The 25,787-nt window shown below is 36.4% G+C and overlaps 1 protein-coding gene across 1 annotated transcript in view; it reads right to left on the bottom strand.

Moving 5' to 3' along the window:
• Positions 1 to 5,861: 5,861 nt before the first annotated feature.
• The window catches only part of LOC148170682 (uncharacterized), a 199,022-nt gene continuing 179,096 nt past the window's right edge, over positions 5,862 to 25,787 (bottom strand). Inside the window, exons 2-6 of the mRNA XM_088042224.1 lie at positions 8,428 to 8,484; positions 6,637 to 8,373; positions 6,346 to 6,561; positions 6,113 to 6,297; positions 5,862 to 5,913 (exon numbers count right to left, since the gene is read on the bottom strand). Coding sequence (XP_087898350.1) covers positions 5,862 to 5,913; positions 6,113 to 6,297; positions 6,346 to 6,561; positions 6,637 to 8,373; positions 8,428 to 8,484 — 2,247 coding nt within the window. The remainder of the gene's footprint in view (positions 5,914 to 6,112; positions 6,298 to 6,345; positions 6,562 to 6,636; positions 8,374 to 8,427; positions 8,485 to 25,787) is intronic.

Below are 25,787 nucleotides of genomic sequence, written 5' to 3'. Positions count from 1 at the left end.
ATCGGCGAGAAATCGTCGTTTTGCATCGAAAAATGCGGTTTTCTCTAAGAATTTTGATGATTTCGTGCAGAATTCTGCTGTTTTCTTGCAATTCAGCCGTTAAATCTTGGTAAAAAGGGATGATTTTGTAGATTTCGTGCTCTTCTTTGCGAATTCAAGCCAGAAAACAACGAAAATCGGCGAGAAATCGTCGTTTTGCATCGAAATATGCGGTTTTCTCTAAGAATTTTGACGATTTCGTGCAGAATTCTGCTGTTTCTTGCAATTCAGCCCTTGAATCTTGGTAAAAAGTCATGATTTTGTAGATTTCGTGCTCTTCTTTGCGAATTCAAGATAGAAAACAACGAAAATCAGCGAGAAATCGTCGTTTTGCATCGAAATATTCGGTTTTCTGTAAGAATTTTGTTGATTTCGTGCAGAATTCTGCTGTTTTCTTCCAATTCAGCCGTTGAATCTTGGTAAAAAGTCATGATTTTGTAGATTTCGTGCTCTTCTTTGCGAATTCATGCCAGAAAACAACGAAAATCGGCGAGAAATCGTCGTTTTGCATCGAAATATGCGGTTTTCTCTAATAATTTTGACGATTTCGTGCAGAATTCTGCTGTTTTCTTGCAATTCAGCCGTTGAATCTTGGTAAAAAGTCATGATTTTGTAGATTTCGTGCTCTTCTTTGCGAATTCAAGATAGAAAACAACGAAAATCAGCGAGAAATCGTCGTTTTGCATCGAAATATGCGGTTTTCTCTAAGAATTTTGATGATTTCGTGCAGAATTCTGCTGTTTTCTTGCAATTCAGCCGTTGAATCTTGGTTAAAAGTCATGATTTTGTAGATTTCGTGCTCTTCTTTGCGAATTCAAGCCAGAAAACAACGAAAATTGGCGAGAAATCGTCGTTTTGCATCGAAATACGCGGTTTTCTCTAAGAATTTTGATGATTTTGTGCAGAATTCTGCTGTTTTCTTGCAATTCAGCCGTTGAATCTTGGTAAAAAGTGATGATTTTGTAGATTTCGTGCTCTTCTTTGCGAATTCAAGCCAGAAAACAACGAAAATCGGCGAGAAATCGTCGTTTTGCATCGAAATATGCGGTTTTCTGTAAGAACTTTGATGATTTCGTGCAGAATTCTGCTGTTTTCTTGCAATTCAGCCGTTGAATCTTGGCAAAAAGTCATGATTTTGTAGATTTCGTGCTCTTCTTGGCGAATTCAAGATAGAAAACAACGAAAATCGGCGAGAAATCGTTGTTTTGCATCGAAATATGCGGTTTTCTCTAAGAATTTTGATGATTTCGTGCAGAATTCTGCTGTTTTCTTGCAACTCAGCCGTTGAATCTTGGTAAAAAGTCATGATTTTGTAGATTTCGTGCTCTTCTTTGCAAATTCATGCCAGAAAATAACGAAAATCGGCGAGAAATCGTCGTTTTGAATCGAAATATGCAGTTTTCTGTAATAATTTTGATGATTTCGTGCAGAATTCTGCTGTTTTCTTGCAATTCAGCCGTTGAATCTTGGTAAAAAGTCATGATTTTGTAGATTTCGTGCTCTTTTTTGCGAATTCAAGATAGAAAACAACGAAAATCGTCGAGAAATTGTCGTTTTGCATCGAAATATGAGGTTTTCTCTAAGAATTTTGATGATTTCGTGCAGAATTCTGGTGTTTTCTTGCAATTCAGCCGTTGAATCTTGGTAAAAAGTGACGATTTTGTAGATTTCGTGCTCTTCTTTGCGAATTCAAGCCAGAAAACAACGAAAATCGGCGAGAAATCGTCGTTTTGCATCGAAATATGCGGTTTTCTCTAAAAATTTTGACGATTTCGTGCAGAATTCTGCTGTTTTCTCGCAATTCAGCCGTTGAATCTTGGTAAAAAGTCATGATTTTGTAGATTTCGTGCTCTTCTTTGCGAATTCAAGATAGAAAACAACGAAAATCAGCGAGAAATCGTCGTTTTGCATCGAAATATGCGGTTTTCTCTAAGAATTTTGATGATTTCGTGCAGAATTTTGCTGTTTTCTTGCAATTCAGCTGTTGAATCTTGGTAAAAAGTCATGATTTTGTAGATTTCGTGCCCTTCTTTGCGAATTCAAGCCAGAAAACAACGAAAATCGGCGAGAAATCGTCGTTTTGCATCGAAACATGCGGTTTTCTCTAAGAATTTTGATGATTTCGTGCAGAATTCTGCTGTTTTCTTGCAATTCAGCCGTTGAAACTTGGTAAAAAGTCATGATTTTGTAGATTTCGTGCTCTTCTTTGCGAATTCAAGCCAGAAAACAACGAAAATCGGCGAGAAATCGTTGTTTTGCCTCGAAATATGCGGTTTTCTCTAAGAATTTTGATGATTTCGTGCAGAATTCTGCTGTTTTCTTGCAATTCAGCCGTTGAATCTTGGTAAAAAGTCATGATTTTGTAGATTTTGTGCTCTTCTTGGCGAATTCAAGATAGAAAACAACGAAAATCGGCGAGAAATCGTTGTTTTGCATCGAAATATGCGGCTTTCTCTAAGAATTTTGATGATTGCGTGCAGAATTCTGCTGTTTTCTTGCAATTCAGCCGTTGAATCTTGGTAAAAAGTCATGATTTTGTAGATTTCGTGCTCTTCTTTGCGAATTCAAGCCAGAAAACAACGAAAATAAGCGAGAAATCGTCGTTTTGCATCGAAATATGCGGTTTTGTCTAAGAATTTTGATGATTTCGTGCAGAATTCTGCTGTTTTCTTGCAATTCAGCCGTTGAATCTTGGTAAAAGGTCATGATTTTGTAGATTTTGTGCTCTTCATTGCGAATTCAAGCCAGAAAACAACGAAAATTGGCGAGAAATCGTCGTTTTGCATCGAAATATGCGGTTTTCTGTAAGAATTTTGATGATTTCGTGCAAAATTCTGCTGTTTTCTTGCAATTCAGCCGTTGAATCTTGGTAAAAAGTCATGATTTTGTAGATTTCGTGCTCTTCTTTGCGAATTCAAGCCAGAAAACAACAAAAATTGGCGAGAAATCGTCGTTTTGCATCGAAATATGCGGTTTTCTCTAAGAATTTTGACGATTTCGTGCAGAATTCTGCTGTTTTCTTGCAATTCAGCCGTTGACTCTTGGTAAAAAGTCATGATTTTGTAGATTTCGTGCTCTTCTTTGCGAATTCAAGATAGAAAACAACGAAAATCAGCGAGAAATCGTCGTTTTGCATCGAAATATGCGGTTTTCTCTAAGAATTTTGATGATTTCGTGCAGAATTCTGCTGTTTTCTTGCAATTCAGCCGTTGAATCTTGGTAAAAAGTCATGATTTTGTAGATTTCGTGCTCTTTTTGCGAATTCAAGCCAGAAAACAACGAAAAGTGGCGAGAAATCGTCGTTTTGCATCGAAATATGCGGTTTTCTCTAAGAATTTTGATGATTTCGTGCAGAATTCTGCTGTTTTCTTGCAATTCAGCCGTTGAATCTTGGTAAAAAGTCATGATTTTGTAGATTTTGTGCTCTTCTTTGCGAATTCAAGCCAGAAAACAACGAAAATCGGCGAGAAATCGTCGTTTTGCATCGAAATATGCGTTTTTCTTTAAGAATTTTTATGTTTTCGTGTAGAATTCTGCTGTTTTCTTGCAATTCAGCCGTTGAATCTTGGTAAAATGTCACGATCTTGTAGATTTCGTGCTTTTCTTTGCGAATTCAAGATAGAAAACAACGAAAATCAGCGAGAAATCGTCGTTTTGCATTGAAATATGCGGTTTTCTCTAAGAATTTTGATGATTTCGTGCAGAATTCTGCTGTTTTCTTGCAATTCAGCCGTTGAATCTTGGTAAAAAGTGATGATTTTGTAGATTTCGTGCTCTTCTTGGCAAATTCAAGCCAGAAAACAACGAAAATCGCCGAGAAATCGTCGTTTTGTATCGAAATATGCGGTTTTCGGTAAGAATTTTGATGATTTCGTGCAGAATTTTGCTGTTTTCTTGCAATTCAGCCGTTGAATCTTGGAATCTTGGTAAAAAGTCATGATTTTGTAGATTTCGTGCTCTTCTTTGCGAATTCAAGATAGAAAACAACGAAAATCAGCGAGAAGTCGTCGTTTTGCATCGAAATATGCGGTTTTCTCTAAGAATTTTGATGATTTCGTGCAGAATTCTGCTGTTTTCTTCCAATTCAGCCGTTGAATCTTGGTAAAAAGTGATGATTTTGTAGATTTCGTGCTCTTCTTTGCAAATTCAAGCCAGAAAACAACAAAAATCGGCGAGAGATCGTCGTTTTGCATCGAAATATGCGGTTTTCTCTAAGAATTTTGATGATTTCGTGCAGAATTCTGGTGTTTTCTTGCAATTCAGCCGTTGAATCTTAGTAGAAAGTCATGATTTTGTAGATTTCGTGCTCTTCTTTGCGAATTCAAGCCAGAAAACAACGAAAATCGGCGAGAAATCGTCGTTTTGCATCGAAATATGCGGTTTTCTGTAAGAATTTTGATGATTTCGTGCAGAATTCTGCAGTTTTCTTGCAATTCAGCCGTTGAATCTTGGGAAAAAGTCATGATTTTGTAGATTTCGTGCTCTTCTTTGCGAATTCAAGCCAGAAAACAACGAAAATCGGCGAGAAATCGTCGTTTTGCATCGAAATATGCGTTTTTCTTTAAGAATTTTTATGTTTTCGTGTAGAATTCTGCTGTTTTCTTGCAATTCAGCCGTTGAATCTTGGTAAAATGTCATGATCTTGTAGATTTCGTGCTTTTCTTTGCGAATTCAAGATAGAAAACAACGAAAATCAGCGAGAAATCGTCGTTTTGCATTGAAATATGCGGTTTTCTCTAAGAATTTTGATGATTTCGTGCAGAATTCTGCTGTTTTCTTGCAATTCAGCCGTTGAATCTTGGTAAAAAGTGATGATTTTGTAGATTTCGTGCTCTTCTTGGCAAATTCAAGCCAGAAAACAACGAAAATCGCCGAGAAATCGTCGTTTTGTATCGAAATATGCGGTTTTCGGTAAGAATTTTGATGATTTCGTGCAGAATTTTGCTGTTTTCTTGCAATTCAGCCGTTGAATCTTGGTAAAAAGTCATGATTTTGTAGATTTCGTGCTCTTCTTTGCGAATTCAAGATAGAAAACAACGAAAATCAGCGAGAAGTCGTCGTTTTGCATCGAAATATGCGGTTTTCTCTAAGAATTTTGATGATTTCGTGCAGAATTCTGCTGTTTTCTTGCAATTCAGCCGTTGAATCTTGGTAAAAAGTGATGATTTTGTAGATTTCGTGCTCTTCTTTGCAAATTCAAGCCAGAAAACAACAAAAATCGGCGAGAGATCGTCGTTTTGCATCGAAATATGCGGTTTTCTCTAAGAATTTTGATGATTTCGTGCAGAATTCTGGTGTTTTCTTGCAATTCAGCCGTTGAATCTTAGTAAAAAGTCATGATTTTGTAGATTTCGTGCTCTTCTTTGCGAATTCGAGCCAGAAAACAACGAAAATCGGCGAGAAATCGTCGTTTTGCATCGAAATATGCGGTTTTCTGTAAGAATTTTGATGATTTCGTGCAGAATTCTGCAGTTTTCTTGCAATTCAGCCGTTGAATCTTGGGAAAAAGTCATGATTTTGTAGATTTCGTGCTCTTCTTTGCGAATTCAAGCCAGAAAACAACGAAAATCGGCGAGAAATCGTCGTTTTGCATCGAAATATGCGGTTTTCTCTAAGAATTTTGATAATTTCGTGCAGAATTCTGCTGTTTTCTTGCAATTCAGCCGTTGAATCTTGGTAAAAAGTCATGATTTTGTAGATTTTGTGCTCTTCTTTGCGAATTCAAGCCAGAAAACAACAAAAATCGGCGAGAGATCGTCGTTTTGCATCGAAATATGCGGTTTTCTCTAAGAATTTTATTATTATTATTATTATTATTATTATTAGACTACTACTACTATACCCTTGTAGCTGCGCCAGAAAGTGCGCAGGTAGCTTAAGCATGGGAATTAAGTTGGTCAAACATTAGTAGTAGTAGAACTGCCCAACAGCAATGCCATTTATTGGGCAGTGTAAAAAAATGAAGAAAATTACCAAATATAAATTAAAGAAGAAATAGAATTTAGCGATAACCCAAAAAAAAAATGAAAAAATAAATCACAAATTTTGAAAATGCTTGTATGAAATTTGCAACAAAAGTCCGATTCTATCATGAAACACATCTACACTACTACACACCTTGTTGAAATTACTCATGGCTGTATGGAGTGGTGACTTTACTCCTACATTTGTTCGTGGTGTTTCAAGCCTAAAGAACTGAAAATGCCGAGTGTTGTATGCAGATATATTAATCGGTAACATAGATAAGAGTTCAGAACACTGCACAAAGTTGTTTAAAATCTTATATAAAAACGATATTCCACTGACAATTCGCCGAGTGGACAAAGACTTAAAATCATACTTATTAAGCAGCAATTTTTGCTGAATACCGCGAGCTGGGTACTCTCCTGAATCAACTAGGTTCAAATACTTCAAAAATCGCCGTTGAACTTTTTCAATACTAAGAGAGTGTCCGGCATAGATAGGCGACCAAACAACCGCACAGTACTCTAGCTTAGTCCGAACCAGTGAAGTGTACAACAACTTGCAAACACAAATATTACCAAAATCTTTACAGTTTCTTATCATAAAACCGAGTGTTTTAAATGCTGAAGACACCATATTTTCTATGTGATTTGAGAAACTTAATTGCTGATCGAACGTAACTCCGAGGTCTTTGATATAAGATACTCTGGCTATTTCCATGTGTTCTAAGGCATACTGATGCTTGATAATACTTCTTTTTTTACTATATGTTACTACAAAACATTTTTTAAGGTTCAGGTCTAACTGATTTCTTTGGCACCACTTATTTACCCTCAGGAGATCCTCTTGTAGGAGCATGCAATCCTCCTCTGTCTGAATATCTCTATATATTTTGCAATCGTCTGCATACAGTAACTGTTTGGAGTGCAGAACTACATCCGGTAAGTCATTAATATAAAGCAGAAAAAGAAGTGGGCCTAAATTTGATCCCTGAGGTACACCAGAGACTTGTCTGTAGGGTGTTGACTTAAATCCGTCGATAACAACACATAACTCTCTATGCGACAGGTAGGACCTGAAAAGTTCTAACAAGTTTGTTGAAAACCCAAAGTTATCCAACTTGGTTATCAAAGTATCATGAGAGATTCTATCGAAAGCCTTCGAAATATCCATGTATATTACATCTGTTTGTCTATTATTATCAATTTGTTTTGACAGAAACTCTGTAATGCAAACTAAATTAGTGAGGCACGATCTTCCAGAAATGAACCCGTGTTGAAAAGTTGAAATTTTGTTTTGAAGTAAAGCTAAAATCTTGTCGTGCAATATAATCTCAAAAACTTTTGAAAAGTTGGAAAGAATAGAAATGGGTCTAAAATTATTTAAATCAGAATTATTGCCTCCTTTATACACTGAGACTACTCTTGTCTGCTTCCAGATATCAGGAAAAACAGATTTTTTAAGGCAACTGTTAAATATACAACGAAGAGGTTCACAAAGAACCGAAACACAATCTCTCACAAAGAATGAAGGAATACCATCTAAACCTGCACACAAATTACCCTTCAGTTTCTTACCGGCTTTAACTATATCTTCCTTACTAACTTCATCTATATTAAAGCAGGTTGCGAAAGCAGCATTAGAAATGCTACCAAGAGAAGAACTAGAGCCGGATGAAAAGTTACTGGCAAAATGAGTAGCTAATGCATCGATCATTTCAGATTTATTTCTGCTTCCAGTAGAAGTAAGAAAAGATGGAATAGTATGGGCGGACCTCTTGCTGTTGACAAATGCCCAGAATAACTTTGGATTAACTCGAATATCATTTTCAATCCGTTTCAAATATTCACGGTAGTCGTTTCTTTGTAATTGTTTTGAGTGAAAACGTGCTGTAGAGTATCTTTCGTAGTTCTGACTTGTCTTATTGGCTGTATATTTTTTAAACAATTTATTTTTATTTACAAGCGACTGTTTTAATTCAGACGAGAACCAACTTGGATATTTCCGATTACCTTTTTTGAACAAGGGTACAAAGATATCGAATTTACCATTAATCTTTTTATAAAATCGCTGGCATGATTTGTTCACATCATCAAGGTTGTGTAAGTCTGACCAATCAAGTTCGCAAATTGCCTGATAAAGTTCCATCAAATTAGCTTTACCAAAATTGTACACCTTAACCTCATCAGAAAAAGTATTCTTCATTTTCTTTACTTTATGCAATTCCAATGTTATTTGCAAAGGAGGGTGATGTGCGTCAACATTTACCAAAGGAATGTTGTCGCACTTTATATTGCAAGACATTAATTTGCTGTTCAAGATAACAAAGTCAAGTAAGTGATCGTTTAGATTTTTTATTATGTTACATTGCTGAAGATCCGTATAATTAAGAAAATTTTTAAAAGAAGATTGTGAACTTTTTACTGAAAAAGAGTTTTTGTCAGGGTAAGTTATATTGAAATCACCCAGTAATACAACTTTCTCCAGAGTAGTACACAGTTGTGAGAGTTCTTCGAAAAATATATCATTTTGATGATTTCGTGCAGAATTCTGGTGTTTTCTTGCAATTCAGCCGTTGAATCTTAGTAAAAAGTCATGATTTTGTAGATTTCGTGCTCTTCTTTGCGAATTCGAGCCAGAAAACAACGAAAATCGGCGAGAAATCGTCGTTTTGCATCGAAATATGCGGTTTTCTGTAAGAATTTTGATGATTTCGTGCAGAATTCTGCAGTTTTCTTGCAATTCAGCCGTTGAATCTTGGGAAAAAGTCATGATTTTGTAGATTTCGTGCTCTTCTTTGCGAATTCAAGCCAGAAAACAACGAAAATCGGCGAGAAATCGTCGTTTTGCATCGAAATATGCGGTTTTCTCTAAGAATTTTGATGATTTCGTGCAGAATTCTGCTGTTTTCTTGCAATTCAGCCGTTGAATCTTGGTAAAAAGTCATGATTTTGTAGATTTTGTGCTCTTCTTTGCGAATTCAAGCCAGAAAACAACGAAAATCGGCGAGAAATCGTCGTTTTGCATCGAAATATGCGTTTTTCTTTAAGAATTTTTATGTTTTCGTGTAGAATTCTGCTGTTTTCTTGCAATTCAGCCGTTGAATCTTGGTAAAAAGTGATGATTTTATAGATTTCGTGCTCTTCTTTGCGAATTCAAGCCAGAAAACAACGAAAATCGGCGAGAAATCGTCGTTTTGCATCGAAATATGCGGTTTTCTGTAAGAATTTTGATGATTTCGTGCAGAATTCTGCTGTTTTCTTGCAATTCAGCCGTTGAATCTTGGTAAAAAGTGATGATTTTGTAGATTTCGTGCTCTTCTTGGCAAATTCAAGCCAGAAAACAACGAAAATCGCCGAGAAATCGTCGTTTTGTATCGAAATATGCGGTTTTCGGTAAGAATTTTGATGATTTCGTGCAGAATTTTGCTGTTTTCTTGCAATTCAGCCGTTGAATCTTGGTAAAAAGTCATGATTTTGTAGATTTCGTGCTCTTCTTTGCGAATTCAAGATAGAAAACAACGAAAATCAGCGAGAAGTCGTCGTTTTGCATCGAAATATGCGGTTTTCTCTAAGAATTTTGATGATTTCGTGCAGAATTCTGCTGTTTTCTTGCAATTCAGCCGTTGAATCTTGGTAAAAAGTGATGATTTTGTAGATTTCGTGCTCTTCTTTGCAAATTCAAGCCAGAAAACAACAAAAATCGGCGAGAGATCGTCGTTTTGCATCGAAATATGCGGTTTTCTCTAAGAATTTTGATGATTTCGTGCAGAATTCTGGTGTTTTCTTGCAATTCAGCCGTTGAATCTTAGTAAAAAGTCATGATTTTGTAGATTTCGTGCTCTTCTTTGCGAATTCGAGCCAGAAAACAACGAAAATCGGCGAGAAATCGTCGTTTTGCATCGAAATATGCGGTTTTCTGTAAGAATTTTGATGATTTCGTGCAGAATTCTGCAGTTTTCTTGCAATTCAGCCGTTGAATCTTGGGAAAAAGTCATGATTTTGTAGATTTCGTGCTCTTCTTTGCGAATTCAAGCCAGAAAACAACGAAAATCGGCGAGAAATCGTCGTTTTGCATCGAAATATGCGATTTTCTCTAAGAATTTTGATAATTTCGTGCAGAATTCTGCTGTTTTCTTGCAATTCAGCCGTTGAATCTTGGTAAAAAGTCATGATTTTGTAGATTTTGTGCTCTTCTTTGCGAATTCAAGCCAGAAAACAACAAAAATCGGCGAGAGATCGTCGTTTTGCATCGAAATATGCGGTTTTCTCTAAGAATTTTGATGATTTCGTGCAGAATTCTGGTGTTTTCTTGCAATTCAGCCGTTGAATCTTAGTAAAAAGTCATGATTTTGTAGATTTCGTGCTCTTCTTTGCGAATTCGAGCCAGAAAACAACGAAAATCGGCGAGAAATCGTCGTTTTGCATCGAAATATGCGGTTTTCTGTAAGAATTTTGATGATTTCGTGCAGAATTCTGCAGTTTTCTTGCAATTCAGCCGTTGAATCTTGGGAAAAAGTCATGATTTTGTAGATTTCGTGCTCTTCTTTGCGAATTCAAGCCAGAAAACAACGAAAATCGGCGAGAAATCGTCGTTTTGCATCGAAATATGCGGTTTTCTCTAAGAATTTTGATGATTTCGTGCAGAATTCTGCTGTTTTCTTGCAATTCAGCCGTTGAATCTTGGTAAAAAGTCATGATTTTGTAGATTTTGTGCTCTTCTTTGCGAATTCAAGCCAGAAAACAACGAAAATCGGCGAGAAATCGTCGTTTTGCATCGAAATATGCGTTTTTCTTTAAGAATTTTTATGTTTTCGTGTAGAATTCTGCTGTTTTCTTGCAATTCAGCCGTTGAATCTTGGTAAAAAGTGATGATTTTATAGATTTCGTGCTCTTCTTGGCAAATTCAAGCCAGAAAACAACGAAAATCGCCGAGAAATCGTCGTTTTGTATCGAAATATGCGGTTTTCGGTAAGAATTTTGATGATTTCGTGCAGAATTTTGCTGTTTTCTTGCAATTCAGCCGTTGAATCTTAGTAAAAAGTCATGATTTTGTAGATTTCGTGCTCTTCTTTGCGAATTCAAGATAGAAAACAACGAAAATCAGCGAGAAGTCGTCGATTTGCATCGAAATATGCGGTTTTCTCTAAGAATTTTGATGATTTCGTGCAGAATTCTGCTGTTTTCTTGCAATTCAGCCGTTGAATCTTGGTAAAAAGTGATGATTTTGTAGATTTCGTGCTCTTCTTTGCAAATTCAAGCCAGAAAACAACAAAAATCGGCGAGAGATCGTCGTTTTGCATCGAAATATGCGGTTTTCTCTAAGAATTTTGATGATTTCGTGCAGAATTCTGGTGTTTTCTTGCAATTCAGCCGTTGAATCTTAGTAGAAAGTCATGATTTTGTAGATTTCGTGCTCTTCTTTGCGAATTCAAGCCAGAAAACAACGAAAATCGGCGAGAAATCGTCGTTTTGCATCGAAATATGCGGTTTTCTGTAAGAATTTTGATGATTTCGTGCAGAATTCTGCAGTTTTCTTGCAATTCAGCCGTTGAATCTTGGGAAAAAGTCATGATTTTGTAGATTTCGTGCTCTTCTTTGCGAATTCAAGCCAGAAAACAACGAAAATCGGCGAGAAATCGTCGTTTTGCATCGAAATATGCGTTTTTCTTTAAGAATTTTTATGTTTTCGTGTAGAATTCTGCTGTTTTCTTGCAATTCAGCCGTTGAATCTTGGTAAAAAGTGATGATTTTGCAGATTTCGTGCTCTTCTTTGCGAATTCAAGCCAGAAAACAACGAAAATCGGCGAGAAATCGTCGTTTTGCATCGAAATATGCGGTTTTCTGTAAGAATTTTGATGATTTCGTGCAAAATTCTGCTGTTTTCTTGCAATTCAGCCGTTGAATCTTGGTAAAAAGTCATGATTTTGTAGATTTCGTGCTCTTCTTTGCAAATTCAAGGCAGAAAACAACGAAAATTGGCGAGAAATCGTCGTTTTGCATCGAAATATGCGGTTTTCTGTAAGAATTTTAATGATTTCGTGCAAAATTCTGCTGTTTTCTTGCAATTCAGACGTTGAATCTTGGTAAAAAGTCATGATTTTGTAGATTTCGTGCTCTTCTTTGCGAATTCAAGCCAGAAAACAACGAAAATTGGCGAGAAATCGTCGTTTTGCATCGAAATATGCGGTTTTCTCTAAGAATTTTGACGATTTCGTGCAGAATTCTGCTGTTTTCTTACAACTCAGCCGTTGAATCTTGGTATAAAGTCATGATTTTGTAGATTTCGTGCTCTTCTTTGCGAACTCAAGATAGAAAACAACGAAAATCAGCGAGAAATCGTCGTTTTGCATCGAAATATGCGGTTTTCTCTAAGAATTTTGATGATTTCGTGCAGAATTCTGCTGTTTTCTTGCAATTCAGCCGTTGAATTTTGGTAAAAAGTCATGATTTTGTAGATTTCGTGCTCTTCTTTGCAAATTCATGCCAGAAAACAACGAAAATCGGCGAGAAATCGTCGTTTTGCATCGAAATATGCGGTTTTCTGTGAGAATTTTGATGATTTCGTGCAGAATTCTGCAGTTTTCTTGCAATTCAGCCGTTGAATCTTGGTAAAAAGTCATGATTTTGTAGATTTCGTGGTCTTCTTTGCGAATTCAAGCCAGAAAACAACGAAAATCGGCGAGAAATCGTCGTTTTGCATCGAAATATGCGGTTTTCTGTAAGAATTTTGATGATTTCGTGCAGAATTCTGCTGTTTTCTTGCAATTCAGCCGTTGAATCTTGGTAAAAAGTCATGATTTTGTAGATTTCGTGCTCTTTTTGGCGAATTCAAGATAGAAAACAACGAAAATCGGCGAGAAATCGTTGTTCTGCCTCGAAATATGCGGTTTTCTATAAGAATTTTGATGATTTCGTGCAGGATTCTGCTGTTTTCTTGCAATTCAGCTGTTAAATCTTGGTAAAAAGTCATGATTTTGTAGATTTCGTGCTCTTCTTAGCGAATTCAAGATAGAAAACAACGAAAATCGGCGAGAAATCGTTGTTTTGCATCGAAATATTCGGTTTTCTCTAAGAATTTTGATGATTTCGTGCAGAAATCTGCTGTTTTCTTGCAATTCAGCCGTTGAATCTTGGTAAAAAGTGATGATTTTGTAGATTTCGTGCTCTTCTTTGCGAATTCAAGCCAGAAAACAACGAAAATCGGCGAGAAATCGTCGTTTTGCATCGAAATATGCGGTTTTCTGTGAGAATTTTGATGATTTCGTGCAGAATTCTGCTGTTTTCTTGCAATTCAGCCGTCGAATCTTGGTAAAAAGTCATGATTTTGTAGATTTCGTGCTCTTCTTTGCGAATTCAAGCCAGAAAACAACGAAAATCGGCGAGAAATCGTCGTTTTGCATCGAAATATGCGGTTTTCTCTAAGAATTTTGACGATTTCGTGCAGAATTCTGCTGTTTTCTTGCAATTCAGTCGTTGAATCTTGGTAAAAAGTCATGATTTTGTAGATTTCGTGCTCTTCTTTGCGAATTCAAGATAGAAAACAACGAAAATCAGCGAGAAATCGTCGTTTTGCATCGAAATATGCGGTTTTCTCTAAGAATTTTGATGATTTCGTGCAGAATTCTGCTGTTTTCTTGCAATTCAGCCGTTGAATCTTAGTAAAAAGTCATGATTTTGTAGATTTCGTGCTCTTCTTTGCAAATTCATGCCAGAAAACAACGAAAATCGGCGAGAAATCGTCGTTTTGTATCGAAATATGCGGTTTTCTGTAAGAATTTTGATGATTTCGTGCAGAATTCTGCTGTTTTCTTGCAATTCAGCCGTTGATTCTTGGTAAAAAGTCATGATTTTGTAGATTTCGTGCTCTTCTTTGCGAATTCAAGCCAGAAAACAACGAAAATCGGCGAGAAATCGTCGTTTTGCATCGAAATATGCGGTTTTCTGTAAGAATTTTGATGATTTCGTGCAGAATTCTGCTGTTTTCTTGCAATTCAGCCGTTGAATCTTGGTAAAAAGTCATGATTTTGTAGATTTCGTGCTCTTCTTGGCGAATTCAAGATAGAAAACAACGAAAATCGGCGAGAAATCGTTGTTTTGCATCGAAATATGCGGTTTTCTCTAAGAATTTTGATGATTTCGGGCAGAATTCTGCTGTTTTCTTGCAATTCAGCCGTTGAATCTTGGTAAAAAGGGATGATTTTGTAGATTTCGTGCTCTTCTTTGCGAATTCAAGCCAGAAAACAACGAAAATCGGCGAGAAATCGACGTTTTGCATCGAAATATGCGGTTTTCTCTAAGAATTTTGACGATTTCGTGCAGAATTCTGCTGTTTTCTTGCAATTCAGCCGTTGAATCTTGGTAAAAAGTCATGTTTTGGTAGATTTCGTGCTCTTCTTTGCAAATTCAAGCTAGAAAACAACGAAAATCGGCGAGAGATCGTCGTTTTGCATCGAAATATGCGGTTTTCTCTAAGAATTTTTATGATTTCGTGCAGAATTCTGCTGTTTTCTTGCAATTCAGCCGTTGAATCTTAGTAAAAAGTCATGATTTTGTAGATTTCGTGCTCTTCTTTGCAAATTCGAGCCAGAAAACAACGAAAATCGGCGAGAAATCGTTTTCTCGCTTTTCTTAGATTTTTCTATCTTTCTTTCTCGCTGATTTTCGTTGTTTTCTATATTGAATTCGCAAAGAAGAGCACGAAATCTACAAAATCATGACTTTTTACCAAGATTCAACGGCTGAATTGCAAGAAAACAGCAGAATTCTGCACGAAATCGTCAAAATTCTTAGAGAAAACCGCATATTTCGATGCAAAACGACGATTTCTCGCCGATTTTCGTTGTTTTCTGGCTTGAATTCGCAAAGAAGAGCACGAAATATACAAAATCATGACTCTTTACCAAGATTCAACGGCTGAATTGCAAGAAAACAGCAGAATTTTGCACGAAATCATCAAAGTTCTTACAGAAAACCGCATATTTCGATGCAAAACGACGATTTCTCGCCGATTTTCGTTGTTTTCTGGCTTGAATTCGCAAAGAAGAGCACGAAATCTACAAAATCATGACTTTTTACCAAGATTCAACGGCTGAATTGCAAGAAAATAGCAGAATTCTGCACGAAATCATCAAAATTCTTAGAGAAAACCGAATATTTCGATGCAAAACAACGATTTCTCGCTGATTTTCGTTGTTTTCTATCTTGAATTCGCAAAGAAGAGCACGAAATCTACAAAATCATGACTTTTTACCAAAACTCAACGGCTGAATTGCAAGAAAACAGCAGAATTCTGCACGAAATCATCAAAATACTTACAGAAATCCGCATATTTCGATGCAAAACGACGATTTCTCGCCGATTTTCGTTGTTTTCTGGCTTGAATTCGCAATGAAGAGCACAAAATCTACAAAATCATGACTTTTTACCAAGATTCAACGGCTGAATTGCAAGATAACATCAGAATTCTGCACGAAATCATCAAAATTCTTAGAGAAAACCGAATATTTCGATGCAAAACCACGATTTCTTGCCGATTTTCGTTGTTTTCTATCTTGAATTCGCCAAGAAGAGCACGAAATCTACAAAATCATGACTTTTTTACCAAGATTCAACGGCTGAATTTCAAGAAAACAGCAGAATTCTGCACGAAATCATCAAAAATCTTAGAGAAAACCGCATATTTCGAGGCAAAACAACGATTTCTCGCCAATTTTCGTTGTCTTCTGGCTTGAATTCGCAAAGAAGAGCACGAAATCTACAAAATTATGACTTTTTACTAAGATTCAACGGCTGAATTGCAAGAAAACAGCAGAATTTTGCACGAAATCATCAAAATTCTTAGAGAAAACCGCATATTTCGATGCAAAACGACGATTTCTCGCCGATTTTCGTTGTTTTCTGGCTTGAATTCGCAAAGAAGAGCACGAAATCTACATAATCATGACTTTTTACAAAGATTCAACGGCTGAATTGCAAGAAAACAGCAGAATTTTGCACGAAATCATCAAATTCTTAGAGAAAACCGCATATTTCGATGCAAAACGACGATTTCTCGCTGATTTTCGTTGTTTTCTGGCTTGAATTCGCAAAGAAGAGCACGAAATCTACAAAATCATGACTTTTTACCAAGATTCAACGGCTGAATTGCAAGAAAACAGCAGAATTCTGCACGAAATCATCAAAATTCTTAGTGAAAACCGCATATTTCGATGCAAAACAACGATTTCTCGCCGATTTTCGTTGTTTTCTGGCTTGAATTCGCAATGAAGAGCACAAAATCTACAAAATCATGACTTTTTTCCAATATTCAACGGCTGAATTGCAAGAAAACAGCAGAATTCTGCACGAAATCATCAAAATTCTTACAGAAAACCGCATATTTCGATGCAAAACGACGATTTCTCGCCGATTTTCGTTGTTTTCTGGCTTGAATTCGCAATGAAGAGCACAAAATCTACAAAATCATGACTTTTTTCCAAGATTCAACGGCTGAATTGCAAGAAAACAACAGAATTCTGCACGAAATCATCAAAATTCTTAGAGAAATCCGAATATTTCGATGCAAAACAACGATTTCTCGCCGATTTTCGTTGTTTTCTATCTTGAATTCGCCAAGAAGAGCACGAAATCTACAAAATCATGACTTTTTACCAAGATTCAACGGCTGAATTACAAGAAAACAGCAGAATTCTGCACGAAATCATCAAAATTCTTAGAGAAAACCGCATATTTCGAGGCAAAACAACGATTTCTCGCCGATTTTCGTTGTTTTCTGGCTTGAATTCGCAAAGAAGAGCACGAAATCTACAAAATTATGACTTTTTACTAAGATTCAACGGCTGAATTGCAAGAAAACAGCAGAATTTTGCACGAAATCATCAAAGTTCTTACAGAAAACCGCATATTTCGATGCAAAACGACGATTTCTCGCTGATTTTCGTTGATTTCTATATTGAATTCGCAAAGAAGAGCACGAAATCTACAAAATCATAACTTTTTACAAAGATTCAACGGCTGAATTGCAAGAAAACAGCAGAATTCTGCACGAAATCGTCAAAATTCTTAGAGAAAACCGCATATTTCGATGCAAAACGACGATTTCTCGCCGATTTTCGTTGTTTTCTGGCTTGAATTCGCAAAGAAGAGCACGAAATATACAAAATCATGACTCTTTACCAAGATTCAACGGCTGAATTGCAAGAAAACAGCAGAATTTTGCACGAAATCATCAAAGTTCTTACAGAAAACCGCATATTTCGATGCAAAACGACGATTTCTCGCCGATTTTCGTTGTTTTCTGGCTTGAATTCGCAAAGAAGAGCACGAAATCTACAAAATCATGACTTTTTACCAAGATTCAACGGCTGAATTGCAAGAAAACAGCAGAATTCTGCACGAAATCATCAAAATTCTTAGAGAAAACCGAATATTTCGATGCAAAACAACGATTTCTCGCTGATTTTCGTTGTTTTCTATCTTGAATTCGCAAAGAAGAGCACGAAATCTACAAAATCATGACTTTTTACCAATATTCAACGGATGAATTGCAAGAAAACAGCAGAATTCTGCACGAAATCATCAAAATTCTTACAGAAAACCGCATATTTCGATGCAAAACGACGATTTCTCGCCGATTTTCGTTGTTTTCTGGCTTGAATTCGCAATGAAGAGCACGAAATCTACAAAATCATGACTTTTTTCCAAGATTCAACGGCTGAATTGCAAGAAAACAACAGAATTCTGCACGAAATCATCAAAATTCTTAGAGAAATCCGAATATTTCGATGCAAAACAACGATTTCTCGCCGATTTTCGTTGTTTTCTATCTTGAATTCGCCAAGAAGAGCACGAAATCTACAAAATCATGACTTTTTACCAAGATTCAACGGCTGAATTACAAGAAAACAGCAGAATTCTGCACGAAATCATCAAAATTCTTAGAGAAAACCGCATATTTCGAGGCAAAACAACGATTTCTCGCCGATTTTCGTTGTTTTCTGGCTTGAATTCGCAAAGAAGAGCACGAAATCTACAAAATTATGACTTTTTACTAAGATTCAACGGCTGAATTGCAAGAAAACAGCAGAATTTTGCACGAAATCATCAAAGTTCTTACAGAAAACCGCATATTTCGATGCAAAACGACGATTTCTCGCTGATTTTCGTTGTTTTCAATATTGAATTCGCAAAGAAGAGCACGAAATCTACAAAATCATGACTTTTTACCAAGATTCAACGGCTGAATTGCAAGAAAACAGCAGAATTCTGCACGAAATCGTCAAAATTCTTAGAGAAAACCGCATATTTCGATGCAAAACGACGATTTCTCGCCGATTTTCGTTGTTTTCTGGCTTGAATTCGCAAAGAAGAGCACGAAATATACAAAATCATGACTCTTTACCAAGATTCAACGGCTGAATTGCAAGAAAACAGCAGAATTTTGCACGAAATCATCAAAGTTCTTACAGAAAACCGCATATTTCGATGCAAAACGACGATTTCTCGCCGATTTTCGTTGTTTTCTGGCTTGAATTCGCAAAGAAGAGCACGAAATCTACAAAATCATGACTTTTTACCAAGATTCAACGGCTGAATTGCAAGAAAACAGCAGAATTCTGCACGAAATCATCAAAATTCTTAGAGAAAACCGAATATTTCGATGCAAAACAACGATTTCTCGCTGATTTTCGTTGTTTTCTATCTTGAATTCGCAAAGAAGAGCACGAAATCTACAAAATCATGACTTTTTACCAATATTCAACGGCTGAATTGCAAGAAAACAGCAGAATTCTGCACGAAATCATCAAAATTCTTACAGAAACCCGCATATTTCGATGCAAAACGACGATTTCTCGCCGATTTTCGTTGTTTTCTGGCTTGAATTCGCAATGAAGAGCACGAAATCTACAAAATCATGACTTTTTACCAAGATTCAACGGCTGAATTGCAAGATAACAACAGAATTCTGCACGAAATCATCAAAATTCTTAGAGAAAACCGAATATTTCGATGCAAAACCACGATTTCTTGCCGATTTTCGTTGTTTTCTACCTTGAATTCGCCAAGAAGAGCACGAAATCTACAAAATCATGACTTTTTACCAAGATTCAACGGCTGAATTACAAGAAAACAGCAGAATTCTGCACGAAATCATCAAAATTCTTAGAGAAAACCGCATATTTCGAGGCAAAACAACGATTTCTCGCCGATTTTCGTTGTTTTCTGGCTTGAATTCGCAAAGAAGAGCACGAAAACTACAAAATTATGACTTTTTACTAAGATTCAACGGCTGAATTGCAAGAAAACAGCAGAATTTTGCACGAAATCATCAAAGTTCTTACAGAAAACCGCATATTTCGATGCAAAACGACGATTTCTCGCTGATTTTCGTTGTTTTCTATATTGAATTCGCAAAGAAGAGCACGAAATCTACAAAATCATGACTTTTTACCAAGATTCAACGGCTGAATTGCAAGAAAACAGTAGAATTCTGCACGAAATCGTCAAAATTCTTAGAGAAAACCGCATATTTCGATGCAAAACGACGATTTCTCGCCGATTTTCGTTGTTTTCTGGCTTGAATTCGCAAAGAAGAGCACGAAATATACAAAATCATGACTCTTTACCAAGATTCAACGGCTGAATTGCAAGAAAACAGCAGAATTTTGCACGAAATCATCAAAGTTCTTACAGAAAACCACATATTTCGATGCAAAACGACGATTTCTCGCCGATTTTCGTTGTTTTCTGGCTTGAATTCGCAAAGAAGAGCACGAAATCTACAAAATCATGACTTTTTACCAAGATTCAACGGCTCAATTGCAAGAAAACAGCAGAATTCAGCACGAAATCATCAAAATTCTTAGAGAAAACCGAATATTTCGATGCAAAACAACGATTTCTCGCTGATTTTCGTTGTTTTCTATCTTGAATTCGCAAAGAAGAGCACGAAATCTACAAAATCATGACTTTTTACCAATATTCAACGGATGAATTGCAAGAAAACAGCAGAATTCTGCACGAAATCATCAAAATTCTTACAGAAAACCGCATATTTCGATGCAAAACGACGATTTCTCGCCGATTTTCGTTGTTTTCTGGCTTGAATTCGCAATGAAGAGCACGAAATCTACAAAATCATGACTTTTTTCCAAGATTCAACGGCTGAATTGCAAGAAAACAACAGAATTCTGCACGAAATCATCAAAATTCTTAGAGAAATCCGAATATTTCGATGCAAAACAACGATTTCTCGCCGATTTTCGTTGTTTTCTATCTTGAATTCGCCAAGAAGAGCACGAAATCTACAAAATCATGACTTTTTACCAAGATTCAACGGCTGAATTACAAGAAAACCGCAGAATTCTGCACGAAATCATCAAAATTCTTAGAGAAAACCGCATATTTCGAGGCAAAACAACGATTTCTCGCCGATTTTCGTTGTTTTCTGGCTTGAATTCGCAAAGAAGAGCACGAAATCTACAAAATTATGACTTTTTACTAAGATTCAACGGCTGAATTGCAAGAAAACAGCAGAATTTTGCACGAAATCATCAAAGTTCTTACAGAAAACCGCATATTTCGATGCAAAACGACGATTTCTCGCTGATTTTCGTTGTTTTCAATATTGAATTCGCAAAGAAGAGCACGAAATCTACAAAATCATGACTTTTTACCAAGATTCAACGGCTGAATTGCAAGAAAACAGCAGAATTCTGCACGAAATCGTCAAAATTCTTAGAGAAAACCGCATATTTCGATGCAAAACGACGATTTCTCGCCGATTTTCGTTGTTTTCTGGCTTGAATTCGCAAAGAAGAGCACGAAATATACAAAATCATGACTCTTTACCAAGATTCAACAGCTGAATTGCAAGAAAACAGCAGAATTTTGCACGAAATCATCAAAGTTCTTACAGAAAACCGCATATTTCGATGCAAAACGACGATTTCTCGCCGATTTTCGTTGTTTTCTGGCTTGAATTCGCAAAGAAGAGCACGAAATCTACAAAATCATGACTTTTTACCAAGATTCAACGGCTGAATTGCAAGAAAACAGCAGAATTCTGCACGAAATCATCAAAATTCTTAGAGAAAACCGAATATTTCGATGCAAAACAACGATTTCTCGCTGATTTTCGTTGTTTTCTATCTTGAATTCGCAAAGAAGAGCACGAAATCTACAAAATCATGACTTTTTACCAATATTCAACGGCTGAATTGCAAGAAAACAGCAGAATTCTGCACGAAATCATCAAAATTCTTACAGAAACCCGCATATTTCGATGCAAAACGACGATTTCTCGCCGATTTTCGTTGTTTTCTGGCTTGAATTCGCAATGAAGAGCACGAAATCTACAAAATCATGACTTTTTACCAAGATTCAACGGCTGAATTGCAAGATAACAACAGAATTCTGCACGAAATCATCAAAATTCTTAGAGAAAACCGAATATTTCGATGCAAAACCACGATTTCTTGCCGATTTTCGTTGTTTTCTACCTTGAATTCGCCAAGAAGAGCACGAAATCTACAAAATCATGACTTTTTACCAAGATTCAACGGCTGAATTTCAAGAAAACAGCAGAATTCTGCACGAAATCATCAAAATTCTTAGAGAAAACCGCATATTTCGAGGCAAAACAACGATTTCTCGCCGATTTTCGTTGTTTTCTGGCTTGAATTCGCAAAGAAGAGCACGAAATCTACATAATCATGACTTTTTACCAAGATTCAACGGCTGAATTGCAAGAAAACAGCAGAATTTTGCACGAAATCATCAAATTCTTAGAGAAAACCGCATATTTCGATGCAAAACGACGATTTCTCGCTGATTTTCGTTGTTTTCAGGCTTGAATTCGCAAAGAAGAGCACGAAATCTACAAAATCATGACTTTTTACCAAGATTCAACGGCTGAATTGCAAGAAAACAGCAGAATTCTGCACGAAATCATCAAAATTCTTAGTGAAAACCGCATATTTCGATGCAAAACAACGATTTCTCGCCGATTTTCGTTGTTTTCTGGCTTGAATTCGCAATGAAGAGCACAAAATCTACAAAATCATGACTTTTTTCCAATATTCAACGGCTGAATTGCAAGAAAACAGCAGAATTCTGCACGAAATCATCAAAATTCTTACAGAAAACCGCATATTTCGATGCAAAACGACGATTTCTCGCCGATTTTCGTTGTTTTCTGGCTTGAATTCGCAATGAAGAGCACAAAATCTACAAAATCATGACTTTTTTCCAAGATTCAACGGCTGAATTGCAAGAAAACAACAGAATTCTGCTCGAAATCATCAAAATTCTTAGAGAAATCCGAATATTTCGATGCAAAACAACGATTTCTCGCCGATTTTCGTTGTTTTCTATCTTGAATTCGCCAAGAAGAGCACGAAATCTACAAAATCATGACTTTTTACCAAGATTCAACGGCTGAATTACAAGAAAACAGCAGAATTCTGCACGAAATCATCAAAATTCTTAGAGAAAACCGCATATTTCGAGGCAAAACAACGATTTCTCGCCGATTTTCGTTGTTTTCTGGCTTGAATTCGCAAAGAAGAGCACGAAATCTACAAAATTATGACTTTTTACTAAGATTCAACGGCTGAATTGCAAGAAAACAGCAGAATTTTGCACGAAATCATCAAAGTTCTTACAGAAAACCGCATATTTCGATGCAAAACGACGATTTCTCGCTGATTTTCGTTGTTTTCTATATTGAATTCGCAAAGAAGAGCACGAAATCTACAAAATCATGACTTTTTACCAAGATTCAACGGCTGATTTGCAAGAAAACAGTAGAATTCTGCACGAAATCGTCAAAATTCTTAGAGAAAACCGCATATTTCGATGCAAAACGACGATTTCTCGCCGATTTTCGTTGTTTTCTGGCCTGAATTCGCAAAGAAGAGCACGAAATATACAAAATCATGACTCTTTACCAAGATTCAACGGCTGAATTGCAAGAAAACAGCAGAATTTTGCACGAAATCATCAAAGTTCTTACAGAAAACCGCATATTTCGATGCAAAACGACGATTTCTCGCCGATTTTCGTTGTTTTCTGGCTTGAATTCGCAAAGAAGAGCACGAAATCTACAAAATCATGACTTTTTACCAAGATTCAACGGCTCAATTGCAAGAAAACAGCAGAATTCAGCACGAAATCATCAAAATTCTTAGAGAAAACCGAATATTTCGATGCAAAACAACGATTTCTCGCTGATTTTCGTTGTTTTCTATCTTGAATTCGCAAAGAAGAGCACGAAATCTACAAAATCATGACTTTTTACCAATATTCAACGGATGAATTGCAAGAAAACAGCAGAATTCTGCACGAAATCATCAAAATTCTTACAGAAAACCGCATATTTCGATGCAAAACGACGATTTCTCGCCGCTTTTCGTTGTTTTCTGGCTTGAATTCGCAATGAAGAGCACGAAATCTACAAAATCATGACTTTTTACCAAGATTCAACGGCTGAATTGCAAGATAACAACAGAATTCTGCACGAAATCATCAAAATTCTTAGAGAAAACCGAATATTTCGATGCAAAACCACGATTTCTTGCCGATTTTCGTTGTTTTCTATCTTGAATTCGCCAAGAAGAGCACGAAATCTACAAAATCATGACTTTTTACCAAGATTCAACGGCTGAATTTCAAGAAAACAGCAGAATTCTGCACGAAATCATCAAAATTCTTAGAGAAAACCGCATATTTCGAGGCAAAACAACGATTTCTCGCCGATTTTCGTTGTTTTCTGGCTTGAATTTGCAAAGAAGAGCACGAAATCTACAAAATTATGACTTTTTACTAAGATTCAACGGCTGAATTGCAAGAAAACAGCAGAATTCTGCACGAAATCATCCAAATTCTTAGAGAAAACCGCATATTTCGATGCAAAACGACGATTTCTCGCCGATTTTCGTTGTTTTCTGGCTTGAATTCGCAAAGAAGAGCACGAAATCTACAAAATCATGACTTTTTACCAAGATTCAACGGCTGAATTGCAAGAAAACAGCAGAATTCTGCACGAAATCATCAAAATTCTTAGAGAAAACCGCATATTTCGATGCAAAACGACGATTTCTCGCTGATTTTCGTTGTTTTCTATCTTGAATTCGCAAAGAAGAGCACGAAATCTACAAAATCATGACTTTTTACCTAGATTCAACGGCTGAATTGCAAGAAAACAGCAGAATTCTGCACGAAATCATCAAAATTCTTAGAGAAAACCGCATATTTCGAGGCAAAACAACGATTTCTCGCCGATTTTCGTTGTTTTCTGGCTTGAATTCGCAAAGAAGAGCACGAAATCTACAAAATCATGACTTTTTACCAAGATTCAACGGCTGAATTGCAAGAAAACAGCAGAATTCTGCACGAAATCATCAAAATTCTTAGAGAAAACCGCATATTTCGATGCAAAACGACGATTTCTCGCCGATTTTCGTTGTTTTCTGGCTTGAATTCGCAATGAAGAGCACGAAATCTACAAAATCATGACTTTTTTCCAAGATTCAACGGCTGAATTGCAAGAAAACAACAGAATTCTGCACGAAATCATCAAAATTCTTAGAGAAATCCGAATATTTCGATGCAAAACAACGATTTCTCGCCGATTTTCGTTGTTTTCTATCTTGAATTCGCCAAGAAGAGCACGAAATCTACAAAATCATGACTTTTTACCAAGATTCAACGGCTGAATTACAAGAAAACCGCAGAATTCTGCACGAAATCATCAAAATTCTTAGAGAAAACCGCATATTTCGAGGCAAAACAACGATTTCTCGCCGATTTTCGTTGTTTTCTGGCTTGAATTCGCAAAGAAGAGCACGAAATCTACAAAATTATGACTTTTTACTAAGATTCAACGGCTGAATTGCAAGAAAACAGCAGAATTTTGCACGAAATCATCAAAGTTCTTACAGAAAACCGCATATTTCGATGCAAAACGACGATTTCTCGCTGATTTTCGTTGTTTTCAATATTGAATTCGCAAAGAAGAGCACGAAATCTACAAAATCATGACTTTTTACCAAGATTCAACGGCTGAATTGCAAGAAAACAGCAGAATTCTGCACGAAATCGTCAAAATTCTTAGAGAAAACCGCATATTTCGATGCAAAACGACGATTTCTCGCCGATTTTCGTTGTTTTCTGGCTTGAATTCGCAAAGAAGAGCACGAAATATACAAAATCATGACTCTTTACCAAGATTCAACAGCTGAATTGCAAGAAAACAGCAGAATTTTGCACGAAATCATCAAAGTTCTTACAGAAAACCGCATATTTCGATGCAAAACGACGATTTCTCGCCGATTTTCGTTGTTTTCTGGCTTGAATTCGTAAAGAAGAGCACGAAATCTACAAAATCATGTCTTTTTACCAAGATTCAACGGCTGAATTGCAAGAAAACAGCAGAATTCTGCACGAAATCATCAAAATTCTTAGAGAAAACCGAATATTTCGATGCAAAACAACGATTTCTCGCTGATTTTCGTTGTTTTCTATCTTGAATTCGCAAAGAAGAGCACGAAATCTACAAAATCATGACTTTTTACCAATATTCAACGGCTGAATTGCAAGAAAACAGCAGAATTCTGCACGAAATCATCAAAATTCTTACAGAAGCCCGCATATTTCGATGCAAAACGACGATTTCTCGCCGATTTTCGTTGTTTTCTGGCTTGAATTCGCAATGAAGAGCACGAAATCTACAAAATCATGACTTTTTACCAAGATTCAACGGCTGAATTGCAAGATAACAAC

The sequence above is a fragment of the Gnatocerus cornutus genome, chromosome 7 (assembly GCF_029298725.1).
Source record: "Gnatocerus cornutus isolate USDA-ARS CGAHR chromosome 7, icGnaCorn1.1, whole genome shotgun sequence".
Classification (NCBI taxonomy): Eukaryota; Metazoa; Arthropoda; class Insecta; order Coleoptera; family Tenebrionidae; genus Gnatocerus; species Gnatocerus cornutus.
The sequence above is the reverse complement of the archived record's forward strand: the minus strand, read 5'-3'. Positions and strand labels throughout refer to the sequence as shown.